We start from the raw sequence: 21,843 nt of genomic DNA, 5'->3' as shown, positions 1-21,843 counted from the left end.
AACATGACTTCCCCGTGTAAGCAATTGCTTTAGTTGCTCCTGGTGCGTTGCAGTCATCTAGGCGGGGAGAAGGGCCAGATCATCATAACTGAAAGGGGAAGTTAAACCCATGAGAGAGACTCTCTTAAGATATGGTCTACACTCTAAAATAACTGTTTAGGGAACAGTCATTTTTGATTATATGCCTATTATTTCTATTGATAGAATTCCTGACATTTTACTCTATAATTTATTTTACAGCAATGCTGAAGGTTGTTTCATCTGTCCTACAGCTGGGTAATATTATCTTCAAGAAGGAGAGAAATACTGATCAAGCTTCTATGCCAGATGACACTGGTATAATTTTATCTCTTCAAAATTTAAATTGAAAACCATGAATAGCATAATAAAATGTCTGTGTCAAAGGTGGAGTCACTGCTTGTGCACACCCTCATAGTGTGGCATAATGTAGCGTAGCAGGCTGTCCTCATCCAGAAACCTCTGCTGACTCCAGCCCTGCCTCTTCTCACCACTCAGCCCGCCAGCCAGGTCACATTCAGGCCGACTCTTTCTAGGGTAACAGAGAATCCCACAGAACAATTGTCCAGTGACCTTACATCAAGTGTCTGACCCGCAACTCTGGGCCCTGTGGTCTTCACTCCCCTTGTCTCAAGGCTCTCCATAGCCCTTGCCCCTTGTCTCAAGGATGTGTGTGTGTGGGCGGGAGGTTCATACCACCTTTCCCAAGTCACTGGTAGGAGTGCCTAGGCCATCCCTCTACTGCTCAGTACCACTGCAGTGAACAGTCATGTTCTGCTCCTCTAGACCCCTGGCTGACTTGGCTTTCCTACCTTGGTCCGTCTCTAGGCTCCTTTTATCCTCTCTAGGCTCTACAATGTTCCTTCCAGCTCTTGTAATGAGCAACACCTCCCAGGGCTTCCACCCCAGAAGTCCAATTCCTACTCTGTTTCAGGGATCATCATAGCAACTTGCACCACTCCCCTGTCTTTCCAGTGTCCCTCCTTTCTAGTCTGGGCTTCTTCTCTTTATAGTAACCACTCAGCTCCTCCCTAGCTGGGTCTTGACTTTAATTGGGCCTGACCCACCCTCCAGGTGCAACCAAGGGTGCTAATTGCTCTCTGACTCCTATTAATCATTTCACTGCTAGTGTGGAAACACACCCTATCACAAGACTGTTAAGTAAATGTAATTTGTACCAGTCTTCTCATTTTCATTGTTGATTTCCACTGATGCTGCAACTATTGAAAAAAAAAGATTCTGCACTTTAAATTAACAAAATTAACAAGCATCGTATCTGGTGATCTTGAGTCCCTAGGTGGCTGAGCAATGCATATGCTGCTGGTGTTGTGAATGACACTTGTGGAGTCTATTTTGCATATGCATGAGGAAGATATTTTAAAGGAATGGAGGGATAATGGGTTCATCATTAGACATACTCCTAGCATGGACATTTATTTCTACCATGAGAAAATCCAGTGTGAAATAGAATTTTCTTCTCTTTATTGTAGCTGCACAGAAAGTGTGTCACCTGATGGGTATTAACGTGACAGATTTCACAAGGGCAATCCTAACACCACGGATCAAAGTTGGACGAGATGTTGTTCAGAAAGCCCAGACCAAAGAACAGGTATCAATTTGTGATCTCCTTAACTCTGCTAACTTTCTTCTTTAAAAATTGGTGTATGTGTCGGGAGGGGGTGGGGAATGGGCAACCTTATCCCCTGCACTCCATGTACTGTTCTATATGGAAGATAGCATCTGATTCTGATTTGTTCATTCATTTCATATCTTCTTCCCTGCCCTGATTTAATAGGCAGACTTTGCGATAGAGGCTTTAGCCAAAGCAACATATGAACGTCTGTTCCGTTGGATTCTTAGTCGTGTGAACAAAGCTCTGGATAAAACAAAAAGACAAGGAGCGTCTTTCCTGGGGATCCTTGATATCGCTGGATTTGAGATTTTTGAGGTATGTACTACTTGGCACAAGATGATCTGAACATTTTAACTTCCCACTTGTGTATTTCACTCTTTCGTTTTAGTCAGCCTCGTTATCTGTCTTTTTCTAAAAGTCTTAAACCCTGATCCTGCTCTGAGAACCAGGTGGGCAGACCCTCTGCAACTGCGCAGCACCGAAGGGCTCTGTATGGATGCAGGGATCAACCTGCTCCATCCCCAGTGGAGGACTGGGGCCTTAAGCAGCGCACTAGACCGGTGTGGGGTGGGAATACACTGAACACTGTTCTGTGACGTTTGTAAAGAGGCAGGTTGGCTACTCGGAAATTTAAGGAATGCACTAAGTGGATTATAAACTCATACTACTTCAGTGATAAAGAGGCACCTATATAAAACTATTGAGAATTACATTGAGTTGAGAAAACAAACTTAACTATAGCTGGTTAACCTAATGTGTAACCTAATGTAAATTTTCATGTAAAGCCAAGGTTAGGATAGTAAAATCTACTCCCTTATAATGTAACAATTATTGCTAATAAAAGAACTAGAAGATACAAAATGTTATCTTACTATTCAAATTTCTCTTGTACATTTATTTTTAAATGTAATAATTCAGTTCTTTCATCCCATTTTCAGGTCAATTCTTTTGAGCAATTGTGTATCAATTACACAAATGAGAAACTTCAGCAGCTCTTCAACCACACAATGTTCATACTGGAGCAGGAGGAGTATCAGCGTGAGGGCATTGAATGGAATTTCATTGACTTTGGCCTTGATCTGCAACCTTGCATTGAGCTGATTGAAAGACCGGTAAGATTACATGTCTTTAGGTGGGACAACATTGTGTAGGTTGGATAAGGGATGCTTATATCTCAGTCCAACATGGGCTTTGTGTAACCTTAGACTTTTTGGCTCCATTGTTTCAGAGTATGATTAATAATAACCTAGAGGAAATTGAAGATGGTTTTCTTTCCTTGCATATGACTGATGTGTCTACTGCTTATGTTGCAGAACAACCCGCCTGGTGTCCTGGCTCTCCTGGATGAAGAGTGCTGGTTCCCCAAAGCTACAGACACATCTTTTGTAGAGAAACTGTGTCAAGAACAAGGCAGTCATGCCAAGTTCCAGAAGCCTAAACAACTCAAAGACAAAACTGAGTTCTCCATAATCCACTATGCAGGAAGGGTATTGGACAGGGCTAAGCTCTCTTACTATACAAAACTTGTAACTCGTTGATGTCCAAACAGTGAAATATACAGCCAAAGTGGGAGAGATTGCCAAGAAATAGAATCAAAGTACTGAGAGTGACTTAGTTTGCTGGAATAAAAAGTGCTTTCATTCTGTAACATATAGAAAGCGCTCAGAACTGATCTAATTTTGCTCCCATTGAAGTCCATCCCTGGTGAAATCCATTGATTTCAATTTGAGCAGAGTTAGCCCAAAGCTGAGTGTTTCTCAGAAATGCCACTACTTTGGCTTCTCCAAACAAATTCACAAAGATAGCAGGAGTCCACTGATGTGGATATGGCAGGAGGATTGGGCCCCCAAAATATAAGTGCATTAACCTTTAAGAGCCACACATGTACCAACCTTAATCCATGTGAGCAAATCTTATTTACACAGGGCATTTCACATTATTGTTGTTATTTGGATTGTTATAGTGCCCAAAGTTCCCAGTCAGGATCCAGGCCCTCACTATCAAAATTCCTGACTGAGAACAGATTTTTACATGAGTGATATTTTCTAAAGGTTGACTACAGTGCAAGTGCCTGGCTAACAAAGAACATGGATCCACTAAATGACAACGTGACTTCTCTGCTGAATCAGTCTTCAGACAAATTTGTGGCAGACCTTTGGAAAGATGGTATGAATCTGAACGCTAAGCTTGTAACGTTGTGTAAGGAGCTGTCAATCATTCTTCAGGACCTATTCTGATTGCTTTCTGTCCCTTATCAGTGTTAGGTACAAGGCATTAAAATCCTTTCCCCTAAATTTATTAAATCCTTAAACTGTACTCCTCAGAGACAGCACATATGGCTTAAGCTCCATCAAATCAATTACTTACTTAAAAATGCCATCCAAAAAGATCATGAAAATGAAGATTCAGCATGTATCTGCTATTGAACATGTAACATTGAGCAGCTTATATTTTTTTTACTTCTGAAGAGTGATCATGTACAATCCATATCTCACTCCCACATCTCAAATGAGTGCCCCATCGGCATTGCTAAGGAGGCATAATTTCAGTGGCCCCTTCCAGTATGAACTTTTATTACATAGCACTTTTAATCTAAAAGAATCACAAGGAGCCGTACAAACGTATGTACAGTATAAACAGCAGAGCCCTAATTTTTCCAAAGGACTTGGAGGATAACCCAAACACTGAGATAATCAGGGGAAATGACCCAGAAGGGAGTGTGGTCCAGTGTGTGCAACAGTGGGGTGGGAATCAGGAGGTGGTGGTGGGTAGTTTTCCCAGCTCTAACCTGCTTGATCATTCTACCCGTGTAGGAGTGTTGTGAGGCGAGCATAATGTTTGTAGGGTAGATGTAAACCCATATATAAGGGCTAAGTGTTCTCTATTAATAGCCATACGTTCAACAGCACTGTATTCAGTCATCAGTCCCTAACAAGTTGTATTTTCAGCATTGACACAGAAGTAGTAGACCTTACCAGATATTTAATCTTGTCTATATCTATGACCGTTGCCACTAAACTTTTATATAGTACCACAATATACGGTTAGATTATACTAGATTTTAATAATATGTGCAATTATGCCAGAGGCAATGAACTTTGAAGACAGTCTGTCTGAGAGGTTCCATTCACACTTGCTTTTACGTTTCAGTGGACCGCATAGTGGGGCTGGACCAGATGGCAAAGATGACTGAAAGTTCACTCCCTAGTGCTTCAAAAACCAAGAAGGGCATGTTCCGTACTGTTGGGCAACTCTATAAGGAGCAACTGACCAAGCTGATGACTACCCTAAGGAACACAAATCCAAACTTCGTCCGTTGTATCATTCCAAATCATGAAAAAAGGGTACGTTTCAAATGCTCAGGTTTCATTATTCTTGTCAAGTTCTAGTAACTATAACAGTATACTGTAGACTCTACTGATTCCCAGACTTTTTACTAAGGAAATCCTATCCCAGCCTCATGCAGAGGGGAGGCGCCAGGAGTGGGGATGGGTTGGAGAGGAAGCTACCCCATACTCACCCCACAATGACAGCTCCTGTCCATGGTGTTGGACATGGCCCTGAGCGTTGTTATCTGGCACCTGGGATCACACCAGCACCCACATTTGGCCCAGCTGCCCCTAATGTCATGACAGAGGGAAAGCCAGATTTCATTTGAGTGAGTGGCATTGCACCTGGTGCCCAGGGTCACAGAACCACTCAGATTTGGCCTGGTCACCCCTCCATCATGACAGGGGCGCAGCCAGGCCAAATTTGAGTGAGTGGCATTGTGAACTGGTGCACTGGATTGCAATGACAGGTCACAACACCTAGACAAGGGAGCCAGGCCCAGGCTCAGGCCCAGCCCCTGGGACAGGCGCCACCACTGTGGAGTGAGTGTGGGGCAGGGTTGTTTTCCAAACCTGTCCCCTTGAGGCCTCCACAGCAGGCCCACAATCCATGTACAACCTTCCCATGACCCACTACCTGGAGAACACTGTTGCAGACGATAGTATTACAGAAATATAGAAATGTAGGGCTGGAAGGGACCTTGAGAAGTCAGCAAGCCCAGTCCCCGATGCTGAGGCAGGACCAAGTAAACTTAGACCATCCTTGACAGGTGTTTGTCCAACCTGTTCTTAAAACCTCCCATGATGGGGATTCTACAACCTCCCTTGGAAGTCTATTCCAGAGCTTACATACCCTTGTAGTTAGAAAGTTTTACCTAAAATCTCCCTTGCTACAGATATAGCCGATTACTTCTTGTCCTACCTTCAGGGATGCAGAGAACAACTGATCCCCATTCTCTTTATAACAGCCCTTAGCGTATCTGAAAACTTATCAGTTCTCCCCTCAATCTTCTTTTCTCAAGACTAAACATGCCCAATTTTTGTAACCTTTCCTCATAGGTCATATCTTCCATTATAATGCTGTGCCAGTAATACACTTTCCAAACTTCTATCTTCTTTCCTCATTTATTTTATATGCTAAAACTGAAAATGTCTTTATTCCATAGGCTGGCAAACTTGATGCCCATTTAGTGCTGGAGCAGTTACGATGCAATGGTGTCTTGGAAGGGATTCGTATCTGCCGGCAAGGATTCCCCAACAGAATTGTCTTCCAGGAATTCCGCCAGCGGTAGGACACTGCTATAGTACAATATAATTTGGAGTGTTGTAATACACATTAATCTGTGCTAAAAAATCAGTTTTCCTTTTCTATGCCATTTCTGTTTACAGATATGAAATCCTTGCCGCAAATGCTATTCCTAAAGGATTTATGGATGGGAAACAGGCTTGTATACTGATGGTGAGCAGAATGTTTTCAACCAAAATTAATAAAGTCGGTAACATACATTTTACATGGAAATGGTTAATTTTTCTGCTAACAGTGTAAAAATCATTCCAATGCAAATTATAAGACTGAACTGTAATGACAGAGTCCACAAAATATCCTTGTTTCCCTCCCAATAGATCAAAGCATTAGAACTTGATCCCAACTTGTACAGGATTGGACAAAGTAAAATATTCTTCAGAACTGGTGTCCTGGCTCATCTGGAAGAGGAAAGGGACTTGAAAATCACAGATATCATTATTGCTTTCCAGGCTCAAAGTCGAGGCTACCTGGCAAGAAAGTAAGACTGCATTATCAGAAACACAATAAAGTCTATGGCGACGTGTAGTTATCTGCATTGCCACTTGAGGCTTTTTTTTAAAATTAGGTTTATAGTTATTGCGACATTTTGGGTGCCACTGTAATGCAAAGGTGTCAGGTGTTAAGAATCTAATAAGATCAATTACATAGAATAGATGTACTTCAACTACTCAGACTGTAAACTGCAAGGACTGTCTTTTTTGTTCTGTATTTGTATGCCCCCTGGCACAACAGGGTTCTGGTCCATGACTAGGAATGCTAGATGCTACCACAATACAAATAATAAATATAAATAATAAAGCTGATGCCATTTGTAAAGTGTTAAACCCCATTGATACAGAGCTTGGACCTGAAGCACTGGGCACTTAAGTCACCTGACCATACTCCCAATTAATTTTAAACCAACCAAGCACTCGAAGAGGTAAAAGCCCACTTTTTAAATATTAACAATAAAGGTTCTTCCCTTGGGCCCTGCCATCAAGGCCCTCAGATTTCTGAGCAAACAATTTTAAATATGGTATGATTAAAGAATGATGGACCTGAATCAGGGGCGGCTCTAGCTTTTTTGCCGCCCCAAGCACGGCAGGCAGGCTGCCTTTGGCAGCTTGCCTGCGGGAGGTCCGCCGGTCCCGCGGATTGCCGCCGAAGACTGTCTGATTGCCGCCCTCGCAGGGACCGGCAGGGTGCCCCCTGCAGCTTCCACCCCAGGCACGCACTTGGAGCGCTGGTGTCTGGAGTGCTGACCTGAATAAAAAGCCAAGATCTGAGTGCCTGCATACCCAGGATTCTGGAGATGTCCATACTCAGATCTGGATTTTGTGGTTTGATCCTATCTCTACAATTAAGCCATTCTAAAAACAGCAGAATAAAATATTGAAAAGACAGACAAAATTACTACCTTTCCTATGGGTACCACAAATAAACAAACACTTTTAAAGTGAGAGTTTGCACCAGACATCTCAAACTTTTACACAGATTCGTGCACCAGCGTTGCTTTGTTTGAAATGTATTGTGCAGACAACTTGTGCTCACTATTATCAGATTATTTGAAGGAAGTTGCTTTGTATTTAATTATAGGGCCTTTGCCAAGAGACAGCAGCAGTTAACAGCAATGAAGGTCATTCAGAGAAACTGTTCTGCTTACCTGAAGCTAAGGAACTGGCAATGGTGGAGACTGTTCACTAAAGTAAGTGATTGTCATTCAGTGAATTTCTCTTCAGCCTTCCAAATGAGAGAGATTGTCTAGGATTCCAAGTCATGTTAGGAGAAAGGACTCTTACTGACCAATAGGGCCTGCTCCCAAGTCCGTTGTAATCACTGATTTCAGACTGTTTAAGATTGGGCTCATTATCAGAAAAGTTTTGAACATATCTCTGGAATGTTATTAAAAGTATGGGTCATTCTGTCTTTATTCAGATGATGAAAATAAGCCCCATAAAAGGATTCACACAAGAAGAATTAGCATGTTTAGATCTTTAATTTCATATCAGACACTGAAATGCGTTAGTGAAGAGGTGCCCTGCATCACAACTCCCCATCATATCTTGTTCTAATTGTGCCGTTTCATGATAAGTCTCATCAGAGAGTCAAAGGACTGACATGACCCAAAGAACGAAATAGCCTTTTTAACAGAGAAGTGGCCTTTCAAGAGCGTTGCTGAAGCTCAGTGGTGTGGGGAAGCTTGCACTGGAACTGACTGTGCTGTATTTCTCCACTACCTTCATAATACAAAAGTTCATCCATAGGGCTGTCAGTGTGGCATCCTTGATAAATATTGCATTCACTAAAGTAAATGCTGAAAAGGAACATTCATACTTGGTTTTTCAGGTGAAACCACTCTTACAAGTCACCCGCCAAGAGGAAGAAATGCAGGCCAAAGATGAGGAGCTACAGAGAACGATGGAAAGACAACAAAAAGCAGAGAGTGAATTGAAGGAACTGGAGCTGAAACACAATCAGGTGACATACAGTTGTGGACTACTGGAAACTTTATCAATTATTTTATTTTTAGGAGCTTATTAAATGTTACAAAATACCAGCAAAAGGGTCTATTCTCCTTATGATCCTCTTACTGTCAGTCAATGGACCTGAACCAAAGCACACTGCAGTGCACTGCCAGACTTCAAGAGCCTGGACCCCTAAACCTCCTATCAGTGGCAGTCTATGAGAACCATGGACTATGTATATATGGAGATATACCTATCTCATAGAGCTGGAAGGGACCCTGAAAGGTCATTGTGTCCAGCCCTCTGCCTCCACTAGCAGGACCAAGTACTGATTTTGCCCCAGATCCTTAAGTGGCCCCCTCAAGGATTGAACTCACAACCCTGGGCTTAGTAGGCCAATGCTCAAACCACTGAGCTATCACTCCCTCATAGAAATGTAGGGCTGGAGGGGAGCTCACAAGATCGTCTATTCAGCCTCCTGCACTGAGACAGGATCAAGTAAACCTAGACCATCCCTGATAAGCATTTGTCTAAACTGTTCTTAAAAAGCTCCAATGATGAGGATTTCACAATTTACCTTGGAAACCTATTCCCGAGTTTAACTACCCTTCTAACTAGAAAGCTTTTCCTAATATCTAATCTAAATATCTCTTGATGCAAATTAAACTGATTACTTCTTGTCCTATCTTCGGTGGACATGGAGAACAGTAAGTCATCGTCCTTTTTATAACAGCCCGTAACATATCTGACTTAACACGTCACCACTCAGTCTTCTTTTCTCAAGAGTGAACAAGCCCCAGTTTTTTTAACCTTTCCTCATAGGTCAGGTTTTCTAAACTTTATATTACTGTGATTGCCCTTCTCTGGACAATCTCTCCAATTTGTCCACATATTTCTTAAAGAAAGCAGCACTAGGTAACTTGTGAGCTAAGTTTTAAATGCATATCCATTTATCTGCTTAGCTGTGTGAAGAAAAGAATCTCCTTCAGGAACAGCTTCAGGCCGAGACCGAACTGTATGCTGAAGCTGAAGAGATGAGAGTCCGCCTAGCTGCTAAGAAGCAAGAGCTGGAGGAGATCCTGCATGAAATGGAGGCCAGGATTGAAGAGGAGGAGGATCGCAGTCATCAGTTGCAAACAGAGAAGAAAAAGATGCAACAACAAATGCTGGTACTGTAACCTATGTACAGCTCATACAATTGCACCTCGCTGACAAAATTGGCAACTACTGATCATATGAAAGTAGCTGCTATATAGTACTTTGTGGAATATGTATCTGCTACACCAGTGGTTCTCAAACATTTGTATTGGTGACCCCCTTCACACAGCAAGCCTCTGAGTGCAACCCTCCTTATAAATTAAAAAATCTTTTTTTACATTTAACACTATTATAAATGCTGGAGGCAGACAGCTCGCAACCCCCCCATGTAATAACCTTGTGGCTCCCTGAGGGGTCACAACCCCCAGTTTGAGAACCCCTGTGCTACACAGGAGTAGGAATGCATTTCTGCTGTTTTCCCCTCCATGTAATTCTTTATAGTAGACAGGCACATTCTTCCTCTATCCCAATTTAAAATATTTAGAGTTTCTTTTCTAAATGGCTAGATTACTAAATCTTTCCTTCTGTATTGCCAAGACCCTTATGGATCACCCAGTTCTTAAAACTAGAAAAGCTTTTAATATGCCCACATAGGTTTGGGCAGGCCTAAAATAGGCCCTGTAGTACATTCATTCTAGAATTGATGTTTTTTGGGGCTTTTTTTCCCACCAAAAAGGACCTTGAGGACCAGCTGGAAGAAGAAGAAGCTGCAAGGCAAAAACTACAACTTGAGAAAGTAACAGCAGAGGCCAAGATAAAGAAAATGGAAGATGACATTCTCGTAATGGATGATCAGAACAACAAGCTGACCAAGGTCAGTGTCATAGGCCCAGTTTTAGCACAAAATCAATGTAAGATGAAAAGATCTTCTCTTCACATTTGGTGGTAACAATAACTTAGCACTTCATAGTCACATAGCTAGCAGGCCATAAGCCCTTTGTGTCGGGAATGGGCTGGTGACAACATTGCCATGTTTATCCTAGACTATTAAAAATCTAAATGTTGTTGGCTTTTTTAGTCCACTAATGGCAAAAATATCTCCAAGCAAAAATCCCCATAGCAGTTAATCAAGATCAGTGGAAACATTCCCCTTTAGCTCCTAGAAAGAGCAGACAGCTCCCCCTATGCACAAAACTCACTCATTCCTTTTAACTTGTAAAATTGTACATAATCATTTAACTGTTGTTTAAATATATTACTGCTACGTCTTGGTGCCATCTCCATGGATGTCCATACCACTTGCTTTCTAAAACAACTGAATACTAAGAGATAAAAGACAGCTGTGCAATAACATTTGCTAAAGGATATCTGTGTGTTCCGCCCAACCTGAGATAACTGGTATAACTTCTTATGCATCAAGCTAAGTATGTAGAGTTACCTCGTGCAGAGGGCCAGCACTTCATGCACCACTTACCTCCTGTTTTGAGGGCTTTAATTATGCATAGGCCTTGTGCTGGTCCTCTGGACAGAAGGAATTTCACCCATAAACTCTAAGGCCATGATTCAGAAATGCACTGGAAGTATGCATGTGTTAAAATACTTTCCTGAATTGGTGCCCAAGTACTTGCTAGCATAGAGTGGGTATAAAGAATCTAATAGTCTAGTTAATCTCATAGAAAGCATCCGCCACTTTCCATCTCCTCTATAATCAAAGTGCTACATGACACTATCAGGAAATGTGGCATTTAAAAAGATGTGATTTATTTTTTAGTGTGTACATTGGCATTTCATGGGCACAAATAATATATGTTCTATCTGTAAATGGAAACTTTTTTTCCTTAAGGAAAGAAAACTCCTTGAAGAGAGAATAAGTGATTTAACAACAAATCTTGCAGAAGAAGAAGAAAAAGCCAAAAACCTTACAAAGCTGAAAAACAAACATGAATCAATGATTTCAGAACTGGAAGGTATTGTAAACCAAAGGTGGTTTTATATCAATTGCTTATTTGAGTTGTATTTTTAAAAGACTCCTTTAAAAAAATAAATAGAGACAATACATTTACCATCTAGGTTTTCTGAAATGCCGGAACATGAAATTCTGTAGTAATTACCAAATAAAAGTTATTTTTAATGACAGCCCTGGGGGGCTCTTTCCAAGTAGGCACAAATGTAATTTTAATGGTTTTGTATGTTTGTTTTTCACTTTTAATTTTAAATGGTATTTGCCAGATTCAGTATTCTGGGGCCAGTTAGAACTATGTATTACAATATTTTTGAGAAAACCAGGCTTTCATTTATTACAAATCATTTTTTTTAAATCCATGTCAGATAAAGGTAAAAGAGATAAAGAGTTTCATTTGTGTTTCTTGGAGAATGAACCCAACCTACAAAAACTATGGCAAAAAGTAGTGCTTCAGAATTAGAGTGACCAGACAGCAAACGTGAAAAATCAGGATGGGTTGGGGGGTAATAGGAGCCTATATAAGAAAAAAGACCCAAAAATTGTGACTGTCCCTATAAAATCAGGACATCTGGTCACCCTATTCAGAATACTGGGGAGCAGAGAGTTCTGATTTATGGATGGACAGAAAGTAAAGTTTGTGTGCTAGTTGCAAGTCACTAGCCCTTCACTACAAAAATAAAATTATCTTGTATTCAGCATATAACCAAATGGAGAAGTACAGTGATATCACTGGTTTTCCATGTATACGTACCTATGTTCAGGATCACTTTGAGAATTCCTTGGGCTGACTCACTACCCTGACAAGAATCCTTATTTTTCCAGTGCGACTGAAGAAAGAAGAGAAGAGCAGACAAGAACTGGAGAAAACAAAGAGGAAGCTGGAGGGAGACGCCAGTGATCTGCATGAGCAGATTGCAGACCTGCAGGCGCAGATTGCTGAACTAAAGATGCAGCTGGCCAAAAAGGAGGAAGAGCTGCAGGCCGCTCTTGCCAGGTATCCAACTCCTACTGACAGAAGGGCCTGAGCTGAAACTCCAGTTCTGGACATGCACACGCCAATCCCCACCCACACTTTGTGAAAGTTCAGCTCTGAATCTGATCTCTGCACTTTGAAGTGCAGGTTATAGACAAAATACACTGCAAATTACTACAAGTCTGACCCTGACCTATTCAAATGAATGGGGGAGGGGTGTTTCCCATAGACTTAAATAGAAGCAGGATCCTCAGGCCATGGAAATCAGGGCTTGAAATGTCATTGGCCACCAAGCCCCCTTCCACACCTCAATATCCTCTGGGATACTCTCTCTCCATACAGGTGCAACAATCATTTCCCCAAGCCTCCCCTCCCTTTCATATCTCTTTCCTGCATTGGGGGCCCAGTTTCTTACATGTCAAACAGTTGAGAAAGTCTTACTCCGCAGAAACCAGTGATCCTCCCAATTGTCTATGTCATCCAAGAGATGAGGACACCAAATCTACTTCTGTCATTCTCTGTCCATGCTGGTTAGGACTGTCTGCACAATGAGCTAAAAGCTGAACCTAGCACATACATTCAAACATATATTTAGGATGGGATTTTCAAAAAAAACTCTTGGAGCTGGCCTAATTCTGTTCATACCGAGGTCAGTGGTAAAGCTCCTATGGATTTCTAAAGGACTAAAGAGTTAGGTCATTCAGAAAACCTTACCCTTAAATACACAGTTTAAGCTATACTAACATAAGACGTTATGTTATCTTATCTATACCTGGTGTGGATTAATTACATTTCCTAGTAAAATTTAAAAACGAACAAACATGGATTCATTTAGGTTATTCGGATTGAAATCATACCACCAGCTCCCAACAGCTCAACGTACTTGAACTTTTTTTTTTTTATATTTACATCATACTTTGTTTGTCCAGGCTTGAAGATGAAATTGCTCAGAAGAATAATGCCCTCAAAAAAATCCGTGAGCTGGAAGGTCACATCTCTGATCTCCAGGAAGACTTGGATTCTGAGAGAGCAGCAAGAAACAAAGCAGAAAAACAAAAGAGAGACCTGGGTGAAGAGCTGGAGGCCCTGAAAACAGAACTTGAAGATACCTTGGATAGCACCGCTACACAGCAAGAGCTCAGGTATAAAGACCTAGCACATGGTAGAAAAACAAATGTAACCAAAGTCACTATAAAAAACATAAAATCAGATAGCACCATTTCAGTAAAATAGTGCATAACCCATATCTAGTGATGTGTAAAGATCTGCACATCTGGATAGAACAACATGGGCTCTAAACACAAGCCCCAGTGCAAGGAACTCTTGGATACTTATTCATGCTCTGACAGTGTTGCCCTATGTAGGACTGGACAAGTCACTTCATTAACTAATAGTTCTAAAGTGCTACTATAAAAGTTCTGCTGCTGCTGCCGCCATTATTTATCATCTCACAGCTGTGCAATAACACAGTTTCCTGTGTGATTAGATTGTCAGCTAGCTGTTCCATTCATGTGTGTATTGCTTTCCAGAGCAAAGAGGGAACAGGAGGTCACAGTGCTGAAGAGAGCTCTGGATGAGGAAACTCGGACTCATGAAGCCCAGGTCCAGGAGATGAGGCAAAAGCATACTCAGGCTGTGGAGGAGCTAACAGAACAGCTGGAGCAATTTAAACGGGTAAACTGAAAACCACTACCCTGATAATGGATTTATCTATTAGACATTGTGGATTTCTTTTACACAACGTATTTTGCTTTGCCTTATGCATTCAGGCCAAAGTAAACTTGGACAAGACCAAGCAGACACTAGAGAAAGAAAATGCTGACCTGAGTACTGAAATCAGGTCACTAAATCAGACCAAACAAGATGTGGAGTACAAAAAGAAGAAGCTGGAAGTGCAGCTTCAGGAGTTACAGTCCAAATACACCGATGGAGAGCGTGTCCGAGTGGAACTCAATGAAAAAGTCCATAAGTTACAGGTAAGAAATACCTTCTTCGGTGACCTGAGAGGCTCAATGGGACAACTGGCTATAGAGTGACTGACGTATTCTGGGTCCCACACAATGGTATTGCTAGTACAAACCATTACTTATTTCTTACTAAGTGCCCATTCCCAAGAACTGTTAATTCACAAATGCAGCAAAAAAGGCTTCTTAGGACATGTCTACACTTACCTCCAGAGCAATCGATCCAGCGGGGGTCATTTTATTGCGTCTAATGAAGACGTAATAAATCAACCACCAAGTGCTCTCCCATCGACTCCGGTACTCCACTGGAGCGAGAAGCATAGGCAAAGTCTACGGGGGAGCGTCAGCAGTCGACCTATCACAGTGAAGACACCGTGGTAGGTAGATCAAAGTATGTTGACTTCAGCTACGTTATTCACGTAGCTGAAGTTGCATAAATTAGATCGATCCCCCTCCCCCCCACCCCCCAGTGTAGACCAGGCCTCAGTATGTTATGTAGTAAAAACCTGTGGAAATAGAATACAGTTTAATTTTGTATTTGCATTTGAAAACATCAATTTCTTCATAACAAGTTGCACTCCATTGGGTATAGACCTCTCCACTCAATGAGGGAGTGTGACAGAGGGAGTGGGGCACAAAATCAAGGCACCCTTTGCATGGAGCTGTTCTACAGCTGTACTGGACAAAGGGAGGTTCAATAAAGTTGCCTGTGACAGAATTCTCCAAAACCTCCACCTCAAACATATGACTACCTGCTGCAGATTGGTTCCACAGCACTGAAATCTCACAAATTCTCTTAGAAAAACTTTGGCAATATCCACCATTCTGACATGATTTTTGCTGTCGTGAATTACATCTGAACTGGAAAATAGGCCTCTTCTTGGGTTCTGGAAGTGATCCAGAAGCACAGGAGCAGGTTCTGGTCCTGGCATTCAAATACAAACTGTGATTCAAGAGTCCAGTCTGGACCCATCTCAAACATGGCTAGGGTAGATGAGATTGAAGCTATACAAAATAACTGAAAAGATTCAATGTGATTTTTCTTTAGGTTGAAGTGGAAAATGTTACCGGTTTGCTCAGTGAAGCAGAAACCAAGGCAATCAAGCTCACTAAGGATGTTGCAAGCTTGGGATCTCAACTACAGGATACACAGGTAGGCTTCCCACTGGGATAACCTGTATAAAACATATTGAAAAAGAATGAAAAAATGACCATGTTCTATTATGATGATCTCTGTAGGAGCTGCTTCAGGAGGAAACTCGGCAGAAACTGACTGTAACTACCAAGCTTCGCCAGCTGGAGGAGGAAAATAACAGCCTGCAAGAGCAGTTGGAGGAAGAAGCAGAAGCAAAACAAAACCTAGAGCGACATATTTCGACACTGACAGTACAGGTACAGTTAGAACATTAGCTCCAGTGTAGAGTCTTTACAACAGGTCCATAGATTTCAGATCTCCAGTTATCCCTATACATGTTAGACAGCAAACTATTGTTACTAGGCCAGAAGCGGCAAGTGTATGACCTGTAGACCAGCTGTAGCCTATGGAATTCTACAGGTCAGCCAGTAGCCACCCTCTTCTTAATGCAGAGGAGAGTGTGACCACAGGACTACTGGCCACACCTTGGTGCAAGATCACTCGCCTCATGATGGAGTCTGGTGCGATGGGCCTATAGCCTCTGTAGGCTGCCTCATGATGTTAAAGATGAGTCAGCTTGAGTGAGTTAGGTGCACGCCTATGGGTTCCTTGGATGATGTCATATGCAGCCCGCTGTTGTGCAAACTTAGAGTGCCTCTGCTATACAGACTTGTTTCATTCCTTGAATTCAAATTTCAGCTTTCTGACTCAAAGAAGAAGCTACAGGAATATACCAGCACAATAGAGAGTATGGAGGAAGGCAAAAAGAAATTCCAGAAGGAAATTGAAGGGCTCATACAGCAGTTTGAGGAAAAAGCTGCTTCTTATGACAAACTGGAAAAAACTAAGACCAGACTCCAGCAGGAGCTGGATGATCTGATAGTGGACTTGGACAACCAACGCCAGCTGGTCTCCAACCTGGAGAAAAAGCAGAAGAAGTTTGATCAGGTATGAGCTTATGGTTCATGTTATAACCTAACTTCGCTGGGAGTCATGGGTGCAGAGAGTAAGTTGTTGAGTGGGAATTAACATAGTTATAAAAAAAGATTAAGGTTGAATTATTTATGCCTTGATTAATTTTGTGTCTGCATATACAGGGACCTTTCTCTGTAGTCATTAGTAATTGACAAGACTAATGCACTAGAAAACCCTACACTTAATGCCTTTCTGTATTAACAGGATTACTGTGCTCAAACTGAGAATTTTTATGTTATTGGTTTATAGATGCTAGCTGAAGAGAAAAACATCTCTTCCAAATATGCAGATGAAAGGGACAGAGCAGAAGCTGAAGCTAGAGAAAAAGAAACAAAGGCTTTGTCCTTGGCCCGAGCTCTTGAGGAAGCTTTGGAAGCCAAAGAAGAACTGGAGAGAACCAACAAATTGTTGAAAGCGGAAATGGAAGATCTAGTTAGCTCCAAGGATGATGTTGGCAAGAATGTAAGTCTCACAATATATATCCTGTACAACTATTTCAGGGACAATCACTTAAATTAATAGTAAACAACACAAAGATCTACATTTTCAGTGTGGAGAGTTCTTCACAGTATAAAATCCATTCAACGTCAGAAGTTTTATGCAGAATTCCATGAACAATTCCATCTGCATCCAGCCCTATCACAGACTCAGCAATAAATTATGCTTACAAGCTTCTTTAGTCTTGACTTTACTGATCAACAGAAAGTTATTGATCTTGAAGAGGATTATTTGCTTCATTTCTGAGAGAAGATAAAATTAAAGCAGAGATTGGGAAGTATTTGCTAACCCAGTAAGCAGCTTCCAAGTTGTAAAGTTTGCAAATCTGAATTTATTAATTGGATTTGATTTTGCCAGCAGCTACCACTGTGGCTAAAAGAAATTTCCTCAGTTGACTTGGCAGAGTTCAGTTGTGACAGGATCCAAAGCAGTGTGATGGCTCTAACAAGTGTCTGTGAGCTAAGAGCTTCAGAAGGAAATAAAAATTAAAAGGAACAAAAAGAGCCCTGCTAACTTGATTTGAAAGGGGATATTGCTTCCTATCTCTTATTTTAATGGCATTATCACATCACTACCACTAAGGGTTTATTTCCACAATTGTAGGTGTTTAGACTAAAATGAATCCTGGGATAACATCGGGTATCCAGAGTCTCAGTCCATGAATAAGCTGAATTTTGCCTTTTCAAATAGATTTATTAGGGTACAAAAAATGCTAGTTTGCCACTTTTTTGTGGGTGTCCTTGAAACTTAATCCATTCTCTCTCCACCATTCATATATTCCAATTTGTCCCATGCTATAGAATGATCGCATTCCAGCAATATGTATTTTTAGATTGATTACAATAAATAAAAACATTCTATTGATTTCTCATTGCATGAAAGGTCCATGATTTGGAGAAGTCCAAACGTGCCCTGGAACAACAAGTGGAGGAGATGAAGACACAGTTAGAGGAGCTGGAGGATGAGTTACAGGCTACTGAAGATGCCAAGCTTAGATTGGAGGTTAACATGCAGGCCCTAAAAGGACAGTTTGAAAGAGACTTGCAAGCTCGAGATGAACAGAATGAGGAGAAGAGGAGACAGCTGCTTAAACAGGTATAATTCGTTATCAGTGACACTGTAAATGCTTACTCAAAGTAATTGCAAATCCCCTGGCTCATGCCATTATTAGTAAGTGCTTCAGGATAATAAGAACCAAACATTCTTCTTCCTTGTGCTTGGCTGAATAAAAGCTATGTAGACCATTTTGCTTTGCTTAAAAAATGAGCTGTAGTTATAGCAGTGTTATGGCTTGTGGCTATTTCAGTATAAGGAATCTGACTGTAGAAGATAGTGATTTAACAGTGAGATTCCATTTAGTGTAAATTATTAACTCTGACATAATGGCTAAAATGCTCCCCAAGCTTTCAGTGCAAGTAGTAAAAGATGGATCCCAAATATAATACCTGGCTTCCCTGGATGAATCATTAATGACAATGAACTGATCCAAAAATTCTGGAAGGGAAAACAAACAATGTAGACCTTGTTGGTAGAGGTGATATTGTGACTACAAACACAAATATTCCATTCACCAACTGAATTACACATGTATCCCTCAGGACAGAATCAAACTTTGGTCTTTTACCACACCGAACGCCAGTATTTGAGCCAAACGAGAATTTATTTCATCAGTCAGTGGTATTGGAAAACTACTGGAGCTTTTATTACCTGTCGGCAAGCCCCTAGAACACCACAGTATACACAAGCCGGGTGTAAGTAAAGTGTGTCTAAGTGTGCTAAAGTGTACCAGTAATCCTAAACAAAATCTTCTTTGCTATTGTTTAGCTCCATGAGTATGAAACAGAACTGGAAGATGAGCGTAAGCAACGTGGCCTGGCAACTGCAGCTAAAAAGAAATTAGAAGTTGACATTAAGGATCTGGAAGGTCAGGCTGACTCTGCTAACAAGGCTCGGGAAGAAGCCATTAAGCAACTTCGTAAACTACAGGTTTGTGGCTCCTGAGACTGAATAGTTTTCTGTTGGACCATTGATGTGACTTGTATAACAGCAAGTGGAAATTAGATGTCATTTGTGACCTTGATGCTAGATATAGATATAACATTAAAGAGGGGTTTGTGTTGTTATACAAAGCACACGGGATCTTTTCGGGGGGGAAAAGGCAAATACGCCACATTTATTGAAAATACAACAGTTAGCATATGCTTTGTAGTCACACATGCTTTTTAGTCACACACACACACACACACACACACACACACACACACACACTCCTGCCAGTTGACGTTTATAGTTACCAGTCTGTTGTAACTCGAGTCAATCTAATGGCCAGTTAGATTGAGCATGAGTGTGGAGCTGGGCTCTGTCAGTCACAATCCGATGCTCTGAGGCTTTGCAGGACTGAACCCAGAGTTCCATGGCAAAACACCCCAGCTTTATAGTTGTAAATTCCCATTTGAGGCCATGCATTTTGCAATGTCATCCTGTAATCATTAGTTCTTAAGTGGTGTTAATCTTGGGGTTTTCTGCTGTTATCATTTGATGGTTATTGTCGGTCTTCCCACGTTATCTCCTGTTTGTTGTCTTGCCTTCACGGGTGCATGCCTCACCTCTGAGGTCGTCAATGCTGCTAACATGTTTAGCAGCAGATACAATGGAGGTTTTCTGATTGTCTTCTGGTTTTTTTCAAGTCTCTCACTTTTTCTTGACCATCTGGACATTTGTGATGGCTTTCACACCTTATCTTTTCCTGATGCATTCATTCCTCATTCACACAAACAAACAATCTTACAGAAACATTCAAAGGTATACAGACAGCAGTATTTTATATATTCAGCAGAATACATTGTAAATTAAGCCTTGCTAAATCTTATAACTAAAACAATTCACATTGGGGCTTCAGGCCCTCAACATTTTTCTAATCTCCTTAACATAGATACAAGATCCTGTCTCTTACTAAAACCTTAAAACAAAGAAGTGTATATTTAACTAGCATGCCTAATTTGTAATACATATAGGAAACCATAGTAGACATTATAACTTATCCTAAAACAAAAGGGTGACCATAATCAGTTGTAAGGATTGTTCTGGTCTGTCATTCCTTTCTGCTATTCAAAAAGGGTGGCTGGCAGGATGAAATCAAATCATACATTAATTCTCATAGTACAATTATAAAATCCTGCTCCTACATTTGAACCAAGACCCCAGATCCAAAATGCTTAGTTAATGTAATTTGAGTGACCTTGAGATAGCTGGCTTAGAGAGTGAAAAATACCACGTTTCGCAGTGGACAGAGTCACCACAACTAACTGATCAGCACTGATGTGCTATTGGCATCTCTGTGGAAAACCTAAGGGTTCCATCGAAGAGGTGAAGCAAAAAAGGCCAGATGTGGCGATAGGACTCCAAATTGGCTCTCCGGTACATGAACATAGCACTATGTATTTTTGAAAAACCAGCTATCACATTTGCACCTGCATGAATAGTAGCCTGTTTTCAAAAACGCTGTATATAGCGATCAGTGATCGAGGGGAGGATTGAGACTTGACAAGCCAACTCTTAAAAACACTGAGGGATTGTCTAGATGGCGAGTTAGCATGCAGCAAGCTGGGGTATAAAGCTACCGCACGCTAGTCTGCAGCGTACTAACTATCTGGGTGGATGCTGTAACTGCACACTAAAAGTTCCATAGGGTATTGAGCCAGTCCTCTTTCAAAGCAGACTAGATCAAAGTGCATTATGGAATTGTTAGTGTGTGGCAGAAGGGTCCACATGGTCAGTTTTGTAATTACATGGAAATTAGTATTTGCTTTGTTTTCATCTAATTTTCTTTTCAACAAAACTGTGATAACCACTGACAAATACAAATCCATCCTTTTCAACTGTCTGAAACCAGGGTCAGATGAAGGACTTCCAACGAGAGCTTGATGATGCCCGTGCCTCCAGAGAAGAGATATTTGCTACAGCCAGAGAAAATGAGAAAAAAGCCAAGAACCTGGAAGCAGAACTTATGCAGCTGCAAGAGGTAAAGTGTGAATCTTAGAGAGTACTAGAATGCAGACTGCACAAGATCTTCGGTAACAAAACAGTTGGACTTGAGAGAACCAAATCATTAAAAAAAAAAAAAGTGTTATTGGGTGTGGTGCAAGGAAAGCTACAGTCAGAATCTCTTATAGCAGGTTCTGTGGACCTCTGTAAAAACCAAGGCCCAGATCCTCAAAGATATTTAGGTTCTTGACTTCCATTTAAATGGGCCACAGTGCTTAGAGATGCTGAGTACCAAGAGCTTCCTTTAAAACTATTAACCCATAAGAAGATATGTTTCACTGGATGGAAAAGAAAGTGTACTGTTTCTTACAACCCCTATGACTTTTTCAATAATTTTGTACTCCTGACATCTTTCATCATGTTTTAAATGGATACAATCCTTGTATCGTGAAGCACAATAAAACACAAACTGCTGATGGGTTGGATAATGCATATTTTTGTTCCATTAATCTATGACTATAGAATCATAAATTAATATTCTGGTGACAGAAATGTGTGACTGTGGTTGGGTTTAAAAAGACAT

At 41.1% G+C, this 21,843-nt stretch overlaps 1 protein-coding gene across 2 annotated transcripts in view; it reads left to right on the top strand.

The window, feature by feature from the left end:
• The window catches only part of MYH11 (myosin heavy chain 11), a 108,185-nt gene that overhangs the window by 73,626 nt on the left and 12,716 nt on the right, over positions 1-21,843 (top strand). For both annotated transcript variants that reach the window (XM_044979169.1, XM_044979170.1), the window contains exons 10-35: positions 241-336; positions 1,509-1,627; positions 1,814-1,966; positions 2,590-2,763; positions 2,965-3,138; positions 3,703-3,817; positions 4,802-4,995; positions 6,147-6,268; positions 6,370-6,439; positions 6,604-6,764; positions 7,862-7,970; positions 8,612-8,743; positions 9,693-9,899; positions 10,505-10,642; positions 11,612-11,735; positions 12,554-12,725; positions 13,634-13,846; positions 14,234-14,378; positions 14,474-14,680; positions 15,717-15,821; positions 15,908-16,060; positions 16,503-16,751; positions 17,028-17,240; positions 18,159-18,371; positions 19,101-19,262; positions 21,169-21,297. In XM_044979169.1, the coding sequence (XP_044835104.1) occupies positions 241-336; positions 1,509-1,627; positions 1,814-1,966; positions 2,590-2,763; positions 2,965-3,138; positions 3,703-3,817; positions 4,802-4,995; positions 6,147-6,268; positions 6,370-6,439; positions 6,604-6,764; positions 7,862-7,970; positions 8,612-8,743; positions 9,693-9,899; positions 10,505-10,642; positions 11,612-11,735; positions 12,554-12,725; positions 13,634-13,846; positions 14,234-14,378; positions 14,474-14,680; positions 15,717-15,821; positions 15,908-16,060; positions 16,503-16,751; positions 17,028-17,240; positions 18,159-18,371; positions 19,101-19,262; positions 21,169-21,297 (4,049 nt within the window). The remainder of the gene's footprint in view (positions 1-240; positions 337-1,508; positions 1,628-1,813; positions 1,967-2,589; positions 2,764-2,964; positions 3,139-3,702; positions 3,818-4,801; positions 4,996-6,146; positions 6,269-6,369; positions 6,440-6,603; positions 6,765-7,861; positions 7,971-8,611; positions 8,744-9,692; positions 9,900-10,504; positions 10,643-11,611; positions 11,736-12,553; positions 12,726-13,633; positions 13,847-14,233; positions 14,379-14,473; positions 14,681-15,716; positions 15,822-15,907; positions 16,061-16,502; positions 16,752-17,027; positions 17,241-18,158; positions 18,372-19,100; positions 19,263-21,168; positions 21,298-21,843) is intronic.

This window comes from Mauremys mutica, chromosome 11 (genome assembly GCF_020497125.1).
Source record: "Mauremys mutica isolate MM-2020 ecotype Southern chromosome 11, ASM2049712v1, whole genome shotgun sequence".
NCBI classification, from domain to species: Eukaryota; Metazoa; Chordata; order Testudines; family Geoemydidae; genus Mauremys; species Mauremys mutica.
This window is presented reverse-complemented; position numbering and strand designations above follow the sequence as displayed.